The sequence below is a fragment of the Salvelinus namaycush genome, chromosome 25, assembly GCF_016432855.1.
Source record: "Salvelinus namaycush isolate Seneca chromosome 25, SaNama_1.0, whole genome shotgun sequence".
In the NCBI taxonomy this organism is placed as follows: domain Eukaryota; kingdom Metazoa; phylum Chordata; class Actinopteri; order Salmoniformes; family Salmonidae; genus Salvelinus; species Salvelinus namaycush.
Window position 1 is genome coordinate 28,368,814 of NC_052331.1, and position 16,137 is coordinate 28,384,950.

General features: G+C 41.3%; 2 protein-coding genes across 2 annotated transcripts in view; both read right to left on the bottom strand.

The window, feature by feature from the left end:
• Positions 1–5,846: 5,846 nt before the first annotated feature.
• On the bottom strand, positions 5,847–9,802 carry LOC120020427 (alpha-tocopherol transfer protein-like). The gene is made up of 5 exons (XM_038964085.1): positions 9,454–9,802; positions 8,029–8,182; positions 7,416–7,609; positions 6,784–6,894; positions 5,847–6,550 (listed from the first exon to the last, which is right to left on the bottom strand). The coding sequence occupies exons 1-5, from the start codon at positions 9,655–9,657 to the stop codon at positions 6,320–6,322; spliced, it is 894 nt and encodes a 297-aa protein (XP_038820013.1). The 5' UTR covers positions 9,658–9,802; the 3' UTR covers positions 5,847–6,319.
• A 939-nt stretch (positions 9,803–10,741) lies between these two features.
• Positions 10,742–16,137, bottom strand: part of LOC120020426 (xenotropic and polytropic retrovirus receptor 1 homolog) — a 42,202-nt gene continuing 36,806 nt past the window's right edge. The window contains exons 12-14 of the mRNA XM_038964084.1: positions 15,877–16,016; positions 14,672–14,893; positions 10,742–14,493 (exon numbers count right to left, since the gene is read on the bottom strand). Of these exons, the coding sequence (XP_038820012.1) occupies positions 14,439–14,493; positions 14,672–14,893; positions 15,877–16,016 (417 nt within the window). The 3' untranslated portion in view covers positions 10,742–14,438. The remainder of the gene's footprint in view (positions 14,494–14,671; positions 14,894–15,876; positions 16,017–16,137) is intronic.

Genomic DNA, 16,137 nt, shown 5'->3' on the forward strand with positions numbered 1-16,137 from the left:
TGGATGTAGTCTATCACAGTGCCATCCGTTTTGTCACCAAAGCCCCATATATTACCCACCACTGCGACCTGTATGCTCTCGTTGGCTGGCCCTCGCTTCATATTCGTCGACAAACCCACTGGCTCCAAGTCTTTGCTAGGTAAAGCTCCGCCTTATCTCAGCTCACTGGTCACCATAGCAGCACCCACCCGTAGCATGCACTCCAGCAGGTATATTTCACTGGTCATCCCCAAAGACATTTCCTCCTTCGGCCGCCTTTCCTTCCAGTTCTCTGCTGCCAATGACTGGAACGAACTGCAAAAATCACTGAAGCTGGAGACTCATATCTCCCTCACTAACTTTAAGCACCAGCTGTCAGAGCAGCTCCCAGATCACTGTACCTGTAAATAGCCCATCTGTAAATAGCTCAACTACCTCATCCCCGTACTGTTATTTATTTTATTTATTTTGCTCCTTTGCACCCCAATATCTCTACTTGCACACTCATCTTCTGCACATCTATCATTCCAGTGTTTAATTGCTATATTGTTATTATTTTGCCACTCTGGCCCATTTATTGCCTTATCTCCCTTATCCTACCTCATTTGCACACACTGTATATAGACTTTTTCTGTTGTATTATTGGCAGTATGTTTGTTTATTCCATGTGTAACTCTGTGTTGTTGTTTTTGTCACACTGCTTTGCTTTATCTTGGCCAGGTTGCAGTTGTAAATGAGAACTTGTTCTCAACTAGCCTATCTGGTTAAATAAAGGTGAAAAAAAAAATATATATATAATCGCTGCCAAAGGTGCTTCAGGAAAGTACTGAGTAATGGGTCTGAATACTTATGTAAATATGGTATTTCAGTTAAATATGTTTTTTTTAGCAAAAAAAATGTTTTTTTGCTTTGTCATTATAGGGTATTTTGTGTAGATTGATGAGGGGAAAAAACGATTTAATCAATTAATCAATATGGCTGTAATGTAACAAAGTGTGAAGAAAGTCAATGGGTCTGTGAAACATGGCATTTCCATTGACAGGATCCTACTGAAGAGGACTGACCACCCCGCAGAGCCTGGTTCCTCTCTAGGTTTCTTCCTTGGTTCCTGCCTTTCTAGGGAGTTTTTCCTAGCCACCGTGCTTCTACATTACTTGCTGTTTGTTTCTGTATAGCACTTTGTGACATCTGCTGATAATACATTTGATTGATTGATCCTGACTACTAGGTTGTGTTATTATATGTACAGAACCAGTCAAAAGTTTGGACACACCTACTCATTCAAGTTTTTTTTGTGACTATTTTCTACATTTTAGAAAAGTAGTGAAGACATCAAAACTATTAAATAACACATATGGAATCATGTAGTAACCAAAAAAGTGTTAAACAAATCAAAATATATTTTAAATTCTTCAAAGTAGCCACCCTTTGCCTTGATGACAGCTTTGCACACTCTTGACATTCTCTCAACCAGCTTCAAATTCCCACATATGCTGAGCACTTGTTGGCTGCTTTTCCTTCACTCTGCGGTCCAATTCATCCCAAACCATCTCAATTGGGTTGGAGTCGGGTGATTGTGGAGGCCAGGTCATCTGATGCAGCACCATCACTCTCCTTCTTGGTCAAATAGCCCTTACACAGCCTGGATGTGTGTTTTGGGTCATTGTCCTGTTGAAAAACTAATGACAGTCCCACTAAGCGCAAACCAGATGGGATGGTGTATGGCTGCAGAATGCTGTGATAGCCATGCTGGTTAAGTGTGCCTTGAATTCTAAATAAATCACTGACAGTTTCACCAGCAAAACACCGACACATCATCACACCTCCTCCATGCTCCATGCTCCTCCATGCATGAACCACACATGCGGAGATCATCCGCTCACCTACTCTGCGTCTCACAAAGACACGGCAGTTGGAATAAAAAAAATAAAATTGGACTCATCAGACCAAAGGACAGATTTCCACTGATCTAATGTCCATTGCTCGTGTTTCTTGGCCCAAGCAAGTCTCTTCTTCTTATTGGTGTCCTTTAGTAGCAATTTGACCGTGAAGGCCTGATTCACACAGGCTCCTCTGAACAGTTGATGTTGAGATGTGTCTGTTACTTGAACTCTGTGAAGAATTTATTTGGGCTGCAATTTCTGAGGCTGGTAACTCTAATGAACTTAACCTCTGCAGCAGAGGTAACTCTGGTTCTTCCTTTCCTGTGGCAGTCCTCATGAGAGCCAGTTTCATCATAGTGCTTGATGGTTTTTGCGACTGCACTTGAAGAAACTTTCAAAGTTCTTGAAATGTATCGGATTGACCCGCCTTCATGTCTTAAAGTAATAATGGACTGTCATTTCTCTTTGCTTATTTGAGCGGTTCTTGTCATAATATGGACTTTGTCTTTTATCAAATAGGGCTACTGTAACGCACGTCGTCTGGAGAAGGAGAAGAGGACCAAGGTGCAGCGTGGTAAGTATTCATAATACGTTATTTTAATAAATATGAACACTCTAACCAAACCGACAAACGAACAGTTCTGTAAGGTGACGACAAACACTAAACAGAAAATAACCACCCACAAACACAGGTGGGAACAGACTACCTAGTATGCTTCTCAATCAGAGACAACGATAGACAGCTGCCTCTGATTGAGAACCACACACGGCCAAACACAAAGAAATAGACAACATAGAACACCAGACATAGAACGCCCACCCAAACTCACGCCCTGACCAACCAAAATAGAGACATAAAAAGGATCTCTACGGTCAGGGCGTGACAGCTACCTTCTGTATACCCCCCTTACCTTGTCACAGCACAACTGATTGGCTCAAACGCATTAAGAAGGAAAGAAATTCCACTAAATAACTTTTAACAAGGCACACCTGTAAATTGAAATGCATTCCAGGTGACTACCTCATGAAGCTGGTTGAGAGAATGTCAAGAGTGTGCAAAGCTGTTTTCAAAAGAAAGTGTGGCTACTTTGAAAATATATATAAAATATATTTTGATTTGTTCAACACTTTCTTGGTTACTACATGATTCCATGTGTTATTTCATAGTTTTGATGTCTTCAGTATTATTCTACAATGTAGACATGTTTTTAAATAAAGAAAAACCCTGGAATGAGTAGATGTATCCAAACTTTTGACTGGTACTGTGTGAACTTATAGTATGTGAATCTGTCACATTCGTCTCTTCTAGTCTGTCTGGCTGTCTGGGCCTCAATGCCAAGAACAAGACAGATTTCTCTTGATCCTCCAGAGGATTAAATTGGTAATTTTAATAATAATTTTGGTCTGTAAAATAGTCAATTTAATAAAGATTATATTATCTTGATAGTGGGTTTATGGAGGTGTGTACAGCTCATGGCGTCAGGTCTAATAGTAGGCATACTTACGAGTAATTTGACAATGAGTATTGATAGTCCTAAATATTTTACGGAATAGTAAAGAGAATTCAGGATGTGGAGATACTAACTCATAAGCGTTTGGACTTTCCCCACTAGATGGCAACACAAGACCAGTTAAATATCCAGTAACTACCATTCTGTGACTGATTATGTTTCTATGCTTTTGAGCCTAGTCATTTTATGAAATGTCATGGAAAACGTTGTCTGTGGACACTCAAATTCTTTCCACTGAAAGTTCTTCCTCCATATTCATTCACCAGTGAAGGGAATTCCATAGGAGGAAAAACAGTTGCACTCCCCTCTACAGGGCAATTTTCATAAAATAACTAGATAAATACATGGTAATAGACTCATGCGTTGTTTTCCTTCCCACTTCTATGTATTTCTATCGATTAGAGCAGAGGGCATAGACTGAAATTCTGAAAACCTGGAAGTTAAAATATAATTGGTAAGAACAAGCAGTGGTGGAAAAAGTACAAAATTGTCATACTTGAGTAAAAGTAAAGATACTTGAACAGAAAATAATTCAAGTAAAAGTCACCCAGTAAAATACTACTTGAGTAAAAGTCTAAAAGTATTTGATAATAATAATAATTTCAAATTCTTTATATTAAGCAAACCAGATAGCACCATTTTCTTGTTTTTTAAATTTACGGATAGCCAGAGGCACACTCCAACACCCAGACATAATTTACAAATTAAAAATGTGTTTTTAGTGAGTCCGCCAGATCACAGGCAGTAGGGATGACCAGAGATGTTCTCCTGATAAGAGTGTGAATTAGACAATTTTCCTGTCCTGCTAAGCATTCAAAATGTAACAAGTGCTTTTGGGTTTCAGGGAAAATGTATGGAGTAAAAAGTACATTATTTTCTTTAGAAATGTAGTGAAGTAAAAGTTGTCAAACATATAAATGGTAAAGTACAGATACTCAAAAAAACTACTTAAGTAGTACTTTAAAGTATTTTTAAAACATTTACAAATGTCAAGACAATGAGGGTAATATTAATTAGATATTTTAATAAAATATTCACCTTCTATAGGGCATTCAATTACAGCGGTTTAGTAAACTTTTAATAGTGCAAGTTGTTTAATTACAGTACTATTCCAATAGCTAATAATAGTAGGAAAAGTAAACCTTTGCCATATGAGGAAGCAAGATGACGGTCTATCAGGAACCACTGAATGACGCAAAGCTTACAAAAGTTCTTTAAAATTACTGGTATGTTCACATTTCCTCAATGCAATGATATTGGTCATACAGATGTAGCAAGCAATGTGTTCCAACATGCCTCAAGTAGAATATCAAGAGAAACACAAAGAGGCACTTCATCAAAAATAATTTTGCTCGTCTTGCTCCTAAACTCCAAACAAATGGACACAAATAAAGCATAACTGAACATTATTAAATCAAGCCATCCAAATGTGATGAAATCTCCTCAAACATGGACAGAGGGCTTGTTTACTGAGTTTACTGAGGGCCCAAGGTCAGGAGGGGAGAGAGCCCAGCCAAAATCAACACAGTAGACTGAGAAAGATCCCAGCCAGGCTCAACACAATGTTGTGAGAGAACCTAACTAAGCTCAACACACTGCCCCTCTGGACGGCTTTGAGATCTTTGGACTGTTTCACATAAAGACAGGGAATGGACTTGAGCAGTGGATGCTGCTGAAGGGAGGGCAGTTCTTAACAATGGCTGGAATGGAGTCAATGGAATGGTATCAACCATATGCAAACCACACGTTTGATGTGTTTGGTACCATTCCATTGACTCCATTCCAGCCATTATGTGCCGTCCTCCCCTCAGCAGCCTCCACTGGACTAGAGATTCTGTAATAACATACAGAGACGTATTTAGCACTTCTCTCATCTGAGTGAGAGAGATGTTGAAAACATTGTCATTTTTTAAAATCTCTCCAATTTTGCTACAATGGGAACATTTCTGAGGACACCTTTCTTTCATAATCTTCTGTGAGAAAAAGACAAAACAGCAAAGAACTGAATCAATTTCCTCTGAGTTTGCTACTACAGACTGGACAAAAGATATTCAGGGATTTTTGCTATCTTGTATTATCAATCTGGGTTAACGGATCTTTCCAAGAACAGGCTGGCTCAGCTTATACTGATTTGAGTAAAGAACTAAGCTCTTCGTAATTAATTAAAACACCAATCATTGTATAAAAATATACTTCACTACTACAGTAGACATTCACAGAATTGTACAAATAGCTAAAATATGTCTTTAATCTTGCCTTTTGTTTTAACACATTATGGTAGCAGACAGTTGGTTGAGTAAAGGGGGATACCTAGTCAGTCTTACAACTGAACGCATTCAACTGAAATGTGTCTTCCGCATTTAACCCAACCCCTCTGAATCAGAGAGCTGCGGAGGGCTGCCTTAATCAACACTTTTGCACCCGGGGAACAGTGCGTTAACTGCCTTGCTCAGGGGCAGAATGACATTTTTTACCTTGTCAGCTCTGGGATTCGATCCAGCAACCTTTCGGTTACAGGCCCAACGCTCCCACCCGCTAGGCTACCTGCCGTCCCAATAATATAAATGTTTGCAAAACCTATAAAACAGATGAGATGGAGAAAAGTAGTCTAGGCCCAATTCCAATGTGTTATTACTTAAACACAATGTGTTATTATACTATTTTGAGCACTAGCTCCTACCGAGCATCCCTCATCATCATCCTATCTTTTCATCGACTACTGGTAAAAACTTTAAATAAATAAACAGGATACTCATGTAAACTCAAAACTAGCAGACAATCTTGGACCGAGAGCTCAAGTTGTGCACCCCAACCATATCGATTGGACTTCCCTTAAAAAAGAAGGTGAAGGAAGGAATAAGAAATTGGAATTGGACTTCAGAAGGATGCTACGAGTTGTGTGGTTGGTCAGTGAGATGCACTCTGGGATGTGTAGTCTATGGGGAGTCAGGAGCTGTAGGCAGACTGGCTGTCAGGTTCTGGGTCAGAGGTGACCTCATCTCCTGCAGGGTAGATGGAGAGCTGGGTGAGGAGTTCCTCAGACTGCAGGATGTGGGAGGTCCACTCCTGACACACCTCTTCCATGGAGGGACCGCTGCCCCCGTACTCCTGGGGGAGGATGTCTTCGGAGAAGAAATCCCTCAGAGTCTCTTTGAAGGTGCTGCCATGCATGTGGATCTAGGAGTAAGACAGGAGGGCATTGACATGAATTAGTATCACTGCCGTCATGATCAACATTGTTGTCACTATCATCAGAGACATCATCATCATGGGTTATAAGAACCTACTCTAAACAACATCGAAGGTCGCTAACATCAACTCCATCACTCCCGTTAAATGTATGAAAGAGATGTATCCAGGTGAAACAAAAGTCAGTGCAAGAACGTGAATGATGAAGCATGGCGACTGACCCGCTGTTTAATCTTATCAGGCAGAAATGGGCGGAGCATGGCGAAGACGGGTCTGAAGAATATGGGCTCGTTGATCAGATGGATTCCTCGCACCTTCAGAGGGAACGAGTCCTGAGGAGATCACATTTAAACAGAGGCTTAAAGGTACACTCAGCTAGATGATGTTGCAACGAGCAGCACCGCAGATATTGAGATGAGCGGGATGCAACACTTTGCTCTCACACAGTCACACAAAGTATCTGTGCATGTGCACGGGTGTGCTTCCCACTACAACAGAGGAGAAGTTCAGCCTCACACTACAACGCTCTTAGTTGTTGCGGATATTGACTAATTACTGTTGTTTACTTTGTGCATCTACATCATCTTGCTGATTCTACCTTTAGTACAGTATTATTACAGACTTACAGTATAGCTATTGTGTATAGCTATATTCTGTAAGAGTAACACATGAGATTTCTGCAACTCTGGATCCAGAACTAACCTTATCCTTAGACCTTTACAATTACTGATCATGTATTCTAACACTTATCATACAAAGATTATTTCTCAAACCAGCGGACGGGCCCATTAAAACAGTAGTTGAAAATGTTGAGTGTCCTAATGGACATGACCCAGTTCAACAGATAACCTACCGTGAGCACAGAGGAGATCCTCTTGGCCAAGGAGGGGTTGATCTGGAGGGCGTGAGCGAAGCACCATCCCTGCATGTCAAAAATGGCTTTTAGTCCATTCCTCTGGGTCTCCGTCTCCTGGACGATCAGCTCAGATGTGATCAGACTGACACGGAACACCTCGTACACTGTGAAGTCTTTGGGGTTCCACTGGCCTGAGGAGAAAAGCCAATGCATCTCAAATGACAACATATCAAATGACACCCTATAGATAGCCCTCAAATTCAAATCTTGACCTCGAAGCCAGTTCCACTGCTTAAAAAAAAATGTATTCCCCTCTAATCAGGGACTGATTTAGACCTGGGACACCAGGTGGGTGCATTTCATTATCAGGTAGAACAGAAAACCAGCAGTGCTCCAGACCTCATATGTTAAGAGTTCAATATCCCTACTATAGAGTATACTATATTGAAGAGTATTCCATCTCCTTACATAGCCTTTTACACAGCCATGAGCAGATTAGTCCTTTTGATTTATGTTCAAAGCACATTTTAGGTGGTTTTATGCAGTGGTACCGCTTGCCTTGCCTGACACCCAGACCACACCCTATGAGACCGTAGAGGTGAGAACTAACCGATCCTATAGATGAGCACTCTGCTGCCGCTGAGGTCCCGGTCCCTCAGCACTCCATGGTAGTTATTCTGGAGGAGTCCCAGGACAGAGGACGGCTGCAGGTTGGCACTGATCTCTGGGCACTCTCTCCTCCAACGCTGGTAATTAACGAGTAGCTATAGATAGAAAGAGAAAGAAAATACATATTTTGGGGATTGCAACAGAGGACCCTCAGCCAGCTGTCAGCCTGTCAAATCATGTCAGGCTGTGTGGGCACTGTTAAGTGCCAAGCTGGTAAATGTTTCCAAACCTATGTGCACTGACTGACATTTGTAGGCTATGAACAGGATACAGGGCTACAGGCATGAACTATGCCACACATTTTGTTGAATGCAGCTAAGACACATACAAACATTAACTTACACTAAGTAACCCAAGTGTTTAACCCATTAATGATACAAAATAATTCACTCTCCTATAAACCTATGCCTGCATTGCCTATCCTACAGTGAATGTTAGGTTTGGAGAGGTCCAAAACGTTCAACTAATGCAAAGCAAAATTTATTTTTTGACATGCTTTTTGACATTATCTATGCATGTGCTGCAATCTGGTCGTTTAAAACTTCCTCACATAGCGACAACCTGTAGCCCAAATAGTTTATTTCCCCCGTTACTCCAGTTGGCATGGACCCAACTTTCTTTCAGTGACAAACAGTCTTTGAGTCCAAGTTCTAAACAAGTGCGATTGGCATCGAAACCCAGCTAGCACATAACGTTCTGAGAACCATGTTTCTTTAAGCTTAGTCTTATGGTTATTTTGCATACAACCTTCGCCACAATTTTCTGGAAATGGTGCAGGATAACCACATAAGGTTCTGAGAACTATGTTTCTTAGATGGGAATTTCAGTACTTCAGCTTAACATTTTCTACAGATTATCATGGTTCTATTTAAAGTCATGTTTTTTAAACACTAAGGAAACTTTTCAGAAAAAACACATGCTACAAAAACATAAATGGTTGCATGATTAATGCCTAGCAAATTAATTTCCATGTGCCCTATCTGTGCTGGGAGTTCAAAATAGTTCAACTAGGCTATCAGTTTTACTGAGTTATTGAAACATGTTATCAGAACATTAATTATCTTCAAATAACCTATAATTTCCATTCTCAGAAAGTTCATAAAACCTTCTAGGAAAATGTTCAGGGAACCATAGTAAAACATTCTCAGAACCTCCCTGCAATCTAAAAAATAACTCTATCAATAGGCGAAATTTTAACTTCTGTTCTCAGAACATTTAAAACGTTTTCAGTTTTACCGGTCAGAACACTTACGGCTTCGTTCCCAGAACCAATGGGATACCAAAAACGTACGTTCCCACAACTTCCAAGGAACCAACGTGCTAGCTGGGCAACATCTCAATATCTTTAACCCACCGAGATACCAACCTTCAGTGACAGCTCAACATTAAAGTCTCTCGCTCGCAGAAACTTTATTAGAAAACTTTCGGACCAATTCAAGCTTTGCTGCGGGTCGATGATGTCTTTCTGTGCCCTCTGTCTCAGTTCTAATAAATAAGGTTTGACAAAGTTGGAGTCGTCGGGCAAACTATTTAGGTCTCCCTCGTAATCCGTGTCCTCTCCGGACTTCATGTCGGTACTGTATCACATTTCACGCCCATCACACACAAAAGTAAGTTACTCAATTGACATAAAGGAGAATGAAGAAATTTCCTTCGGCGCAATCTGAATAGGCTACTGAAATAGTCTCGCTCGTCAACACGCACGCGGCTCACTTACTCACCTCTGTACAACAAGGCAAATACTTTTAGCGCGTGTCGACGAAAACAAGGCTGTACAGCCTTTTACTGGTCAGGGGTAAAACTATGTTTTCAAGTTCTTGTCGACCTAAAGTCCACTGCCATGATACGTGGCAGTAGGGCAAGACAGTGGAAAAATTAGTCCAGCGACTTGAGAAATGTTTCAGCTATTAGACTAAATAAATTGTTCCATTATGCTACAATTCAAACACTCAAATAAGGCAGGCTAGTGTCGTCTATACATTTTATTTAACAGGCAAGTCAGTTATTAAGAACAAATTATTATTTACATTGACGACCTATACCGGCCAAACCCGGACGACGCTGGGCAAATTGTGCGCCGCCCTATGGGACTCCCAATCACGGCCGGTTGTGATACAGCCTGGAATCGAACCTGGGTATCAGTAGTGACGCCTCAAGCATAAAGATGCAGTGCCTTAGACCGCATGCATCACTCCCTAAACGGAATGAAATACTTCCAGTGGAGAATGATCAGGAATAGATTGTACCGCTACAAACGGGCTGTAAAATGTTATTTTTTCTAGACTAAGTGTATCCCTTGTTATAAAGTGTTTCAACGTTCTTCCACGAAAGGGCGGTGTCGTATTGACCACATTTGATAGCGGACGTCTAGGCATGGGCATATTTTTTCTCTTACACCTATTAAAAAGGTTTCAGCCTGCCAAGCATGGGCAAGAAACGTTGTCTATTACTTTGAGTAAGCTATAAGAATACATTTCTTTGACACCTCCCTATGCAAAAGAAACCAAATATATAGCAAAATGTTCTCACCATTAGGCCAGCTCCATTCAAACATTATGGAATAGAATGCCCTCTAAAGGTAATAGAAAAGCGCCACCTGCAGGACAAAGAAATAGTGGAAGAGAATGGATAAAGAGGAAATAAACAGCTACAAGTACAGATATGTGTTGACTTTTTTTAAACTCAAAAACCATGTAACAGGGACAGGGAGTCGATCCAGGCACCTCAGTTAGCATCGAATGCCAAATGCATGAGGAGTACTCTTAAGGTAGTAGTTACAGTGACCAGGGGTACAGGGTATGATGACAGTACATAGGGCGAGCATGTTAAAAAAACGGAACATAAAAACACAACGCTGGCGAGACATATGGGACATGGGCAACAGTCCGTTTCATATAGTTCATACAGGGCCCTTCCTTCACTTGGGTTTTTTCAGTCTTTATAGCGTTCTAGGCAGAAGGGAAACACTGTAACTTTCTAAAGAGCTTTGTTTTGGTCCAGGCTTTTGGTACAGTAGGTTCCACTCTTCTTCCATAGGAGGATCTATTTGAGTGACAGCTCTAAGAGATCAAGTGATCCAATGAGAAGCGACAGGGAGACAGGTCCAGTGCAACTCCACCCTTAGCATTCATAGCTGGAACATACTCCAAGCAAGGTGTTTGGGTGTGTGTACAGGGTATAATTGTAAGCAGGGTGTGTGTAAGCACTTTAGAGAAAATGTGCATTAATATTTACAAGGCTTTGTATGTGTGTGTGTGGGCCCTCCAGCTCACTCTCTCAAGGGTGAGATGTTACTTTAGGAATGTAACAAAAGGATACAGATATTCTCTATTTCCCCCACTAGGTTCATTGGTTGACCTAGGTGGTACAGTCTCCAGACCTGTAGAGACCACAATATTTAAAAAAGTAACAACAGGTGACCATCACAATCTTTTCAAGGGGCGGGGGACCCAAGGTGCACAGTGTGTTGAATTGTTACTAGTTCTCATTGGGCCCCAGCTTCTGCGTTTCTGTTTATTCTGTGTCTACTATGGTTCTTTTTAGCAGCTAAAGTGCATTTCTGGCAAATCATTCAGATGAGGTGACTAGTTAAATAGGAACTATTTGATCTACAACACACTGAGGCCATATGAAAACCAACAGTTTGCCCTGAGGCACTGGGGTCCCTCCTCCCTCTGCTGCAAACATCACTTTATACTTATGACTTATTACAGGGATAATGCATGGCTGTTATTGCTAACCAGCTCCATTCAAGTCTAAGAGCCTCCGAGGTCGGCTCCCTTTGAGCTGGTCATGACATGGTCGACAAGAAAGCTCAACCATCCCAGGGACATATCTGAAATGGCACCCAATTGCCTATATAGTACCCTAAGTTAAAAATAAGTGCCCTATATTGGGAATGGGATGTTATTTCGGATGGAGCCACAAATCGAACACCATGTTGTCTTTATGTGGTTATCTTCTTCATCACATTATTTAAGACAAGTTCCCCCAGACATTTAAGCTCCATCAGGCTTTCCACAATCACTATTGTGGTTGACCTCTACACTACGAAATGCAGCTTGAACTTAAAGAAGTATGGGCCAAATCCTAACCTGAGATACACCTGGGTTAACTCAAACCTTTGAATATTGTGCATTAATGTCAATGGGAGACGAGTTATCCGGGCATATCAAGTTAGGATTCTGCCCTAAATGATTGCTTATATCTTTACAGGGTTAGTAAATCTACCAGGGCACACAATGGGGGTTAAAACCCTCAGGTGGCTTTTGGGAGAGGCAGGAATTCTAGGAAATTGTGTTTACTCAGTAAGAGTAGCTTAATGAAGCTCTAGTTCTAATGAAGCTTTTGCCTTCATTAGAACTGAGAATATGCATTGAATGCATTCTAATATTAAAGACTCCTTAGGTGAGTCACAGACACTTCTCTTCGGGACTAAATGTGAGAACGCACACACATCGTGTTTGTTGGCTGGAATTACTAACAGAACGATACATTCAACAAATGACCCAAAGTGAGAAGTGTTCAAGCTAGGAACGAATAAAAACTATTGAATGGATGGAATGACTTATATTCCTCTGTAGCAGAAATCTAATGATGTTTTATAATTTAATTTCACTGAAAATATTAATTTGTTATCTAGTAAAAAAAAAAAAAGACGCTACACACCCAGGAAGTGGACATCAGGATGGGTGGATCAGAATGGAGATGATTGGTTGGTGAAGAGGCCAATCCCTGCACACCCCCAGACATACGCGACACCTGACTCCTAACTGGCATTGGGTGTGCTGCCCTGAGATCTAATGGAATGGAACGGATCACGAACACCACAGGGCCCTAAAGATGGATAAACTGAAGTTGACAACAGAGATCTGCGTTATGCCGCTTAGTGGACACAAGACTGCGAAGCAACGCAGATAGAACTAAGATGTCTAGAACAGAAGGTATATATTAAAAAGTGAGTAGGGCTCTGATTTTCTCCTGACCATGTGACCTGACAACTCATGTCACATGACCAAGAAAAAGTGAGGGCTGATAATAGTGAAATATCTTCTATAGATTCTATTTATATCTGCTGTGCTATGTGACTTACGGAGGCGTGCCGTGGAAGCACAGTCCAGCTCTCAATGGAATGTTGCAGATATTTGGCTAGCTCTGAGAAGAGCAAGCGATATAACGATAGTAGAAAATCCTGCCATTCTCACACAGTTTACTGAGATACTGCATTAGCTCACACTGGTATCTAAAAAGACAAAAGACTAGATTTGGCATGAAAGTAAACATAATGTTATAGTTAACCCAGATTGGAAGGTTCTGAAGACAGCGAAGGGTGTGGCTTGTTTTAAGAGAATTGTCTACATCGGAGCCTCCTGAGGGTTTTTGAACATACAAAGTCCTTTTATAGGAAGAGATGGCCTAAAAACATTGGTCTCTGATCAGACTTATATTCAGGCCGACCCACTTAACCATTAGAATGAATCCCAATCCCCAACAGGTCCTGGAACAGTTCTTATGGGCAACGTCAGGCATACACTTTAGAAGCCATTTCAAATCAGAAACACCCATTTTGTTTTTAATTTTAAAAAATCACTCCCAAAATGTTTTAGGCATCTCTCCCCTCGCATAAATAACAATTAAATGTACATTCAACAAAATAAAATAAGAACCAAGGTATTCGTGGAAGAACTTATAGCACATGGAAAGAACAGCCACATTAATATATAGTCATCTTCATCATCATGTTCATCAAAACATGGAATGAGGAAGTCAAAGAACCAGACTGATCAGACACTCCTCTGCAATCACTGTTCAGAGTCCAACGCTCTCTGTCTTTTTTTATATTCGATCATTTCTGATTAGCCATCTTGAAATCAAAAGTTAGTCCACCCGTTTGTTCTTCCTGATATCTACATCAACATGTACAGTCTTGTTGTTTCGTCTCTTTCCCATGAATCTGAAAAATAATGGGTGACGTCAACTCAGTACTAAATGGTCCATGAATGTAACAAAAACAAAGTGGCTTAAAAGTAGCTGTTCCAAGGTGTGTGTGTAATATTTTGTTCCTCTACCTACTCCTATATTCATGTCTTTGTACTCACTCTCTCTGTGTGTGTGTGTGTGTGTGTGTGTGTGTGTGTGTGTGTGTGTGTGTATGTCAATACATGTAAGGTGCAGATAGGCAGCTCTGTGATGGACTGATTGGAGAAGCTGACAAGGGGGCAGGTCAATCAAACGATCGATCGACTGATTGATGGGGGAGGAAGGGGGTCAGGGGGCGTGCTCCTAGGAGGGGCGTGGTCCTTTAAAGAGGTTCTGAACCCATGCTATGGATGCAATGGGTCTGGCCTGATGTCAGGTGTCCTCGTCAGTGTCCTCGATGAGAACTTTGGTGTCCCGGGTCTTGGTCCTGAGAGGGAGAGAGAGAGAAAGTTTAGTAGAGGGCAACACAGCCATAAGTTTTATATAAGGTGTGTATGTTATTACCGTACTGGGAAGCAAGGCGAGGCCGTCTTAGGGACATGCTGTAGCTTTGTGTGGGTGTGTATGCATGCCAATGTGTGTGTGTAGCTCTTCTATAACCGTACTGGGAAGCGAGGCGAGGCCGTCTCAGAGACATGCTGTAGGAGCGTTTCCAGTTCTTCTTGCCTAGGCGGTTCCGGACTCCATCCTCCTGGTCCATCATCTGCTCCAGCAGCGTCTGGTCATCAGCGTTCAGTGGAGCCACTGAGATGTCCCTCACAGCTCGGAACTCACCACAGTTATTCAGGTGCTCGTTCTCCAGACGGAAGAAGTTCCAGACAAAACGTCTGCAGTGGAGAGGGGGAGGAAGAGAATAGCAAGTGAAATATTGTTGAGGTGTTTCAATGTTCGTATGGGAAGAGAGAATTATGTATGAAATGTCCTTGAGGTATTTAGTGGCTAAATGTTTGCCTTTTAAAATCTTCAGGAGAAAGAGCTCTACATAGAGGTCACCACAATAGTAGTCAGCCCTGAAATGTCCATTTACAGGAAATAAGATATTGGCAAAGAAAAAGGGTGTTTGAGAGACAGAGGGTAGGGAGAAATAAAGTGAAAAGAAGAGAGAATGCAAAGAAAATATAGAACCCGAGACAGAGAGAGAACGACAGAGAGAGGAATGCTATTTGGCCCTAAACAGAGAGTACACAGTAGCAGAACACCTGACCACTGTGACTGACTCAAGATTAAGGAAAGCTTTGACAATGTACAGACTCAGTGAGCATGGCCTTTCTATTGAGAGGCCGCCGTAGGCAGACCTGGAGCTCAAGAGAAGACGGGCTTATGTGCGCACTGCCCACAAAATGAGGTGGAAACAGATGCACTTCCTAACCAAATGTTTGACCATATTATAGACAGATATTTCCCTAAGATTACACAGACCCACAAAGAACTCCAAAACAAATCCAATTTTGATAAACTCCCATATCTACTGGGTGAAATACCACACGAAAAGGGCAACGAGTGAAGAACAAACGTCATTGTAAATACAACCCATATTTATGTTTATTTACGTTCCTTTTTTTACTTTAACTATTTGCACATCATTATAACACTGTACATAGCCATAATGACATTTTAAAATGTCTGTTCATTTTTGATTGTTTATTTCACTTGCTTTGGCAATGTCAACATATATTTCCCATGCAAATAAAGCCCTTTGAATTTAATTGAGTGAGAGAGGGGGAGGTAGAGCGATGTAGAGCGAGGTAGAGAGATGTAGAGCGAGGTAGAGAGATGTAGAGAGATGTAGAGAGATGTAGTCTGTTCTCACCTGAAGACCTCCAGAGGGGCTAGGATGGTGGCCAGGATGTCTGCAGCAGAGGGTATCCCACTGACTGTGCTCAGGGAGAGGGGTATCGTCCAGGCAAAACGTAGCAACACATCCTCCAGTATGGCACAGTAGTAGTAGGCCTGAACACACATCAAATAATCACATACAAACCTTCTGAAATAATGGGCCTGAAAATATTTTTATGATGATTTACTACATTATCAGACACTTCTCTGTTCCTCTTTGAGGCATAGGCTTTCC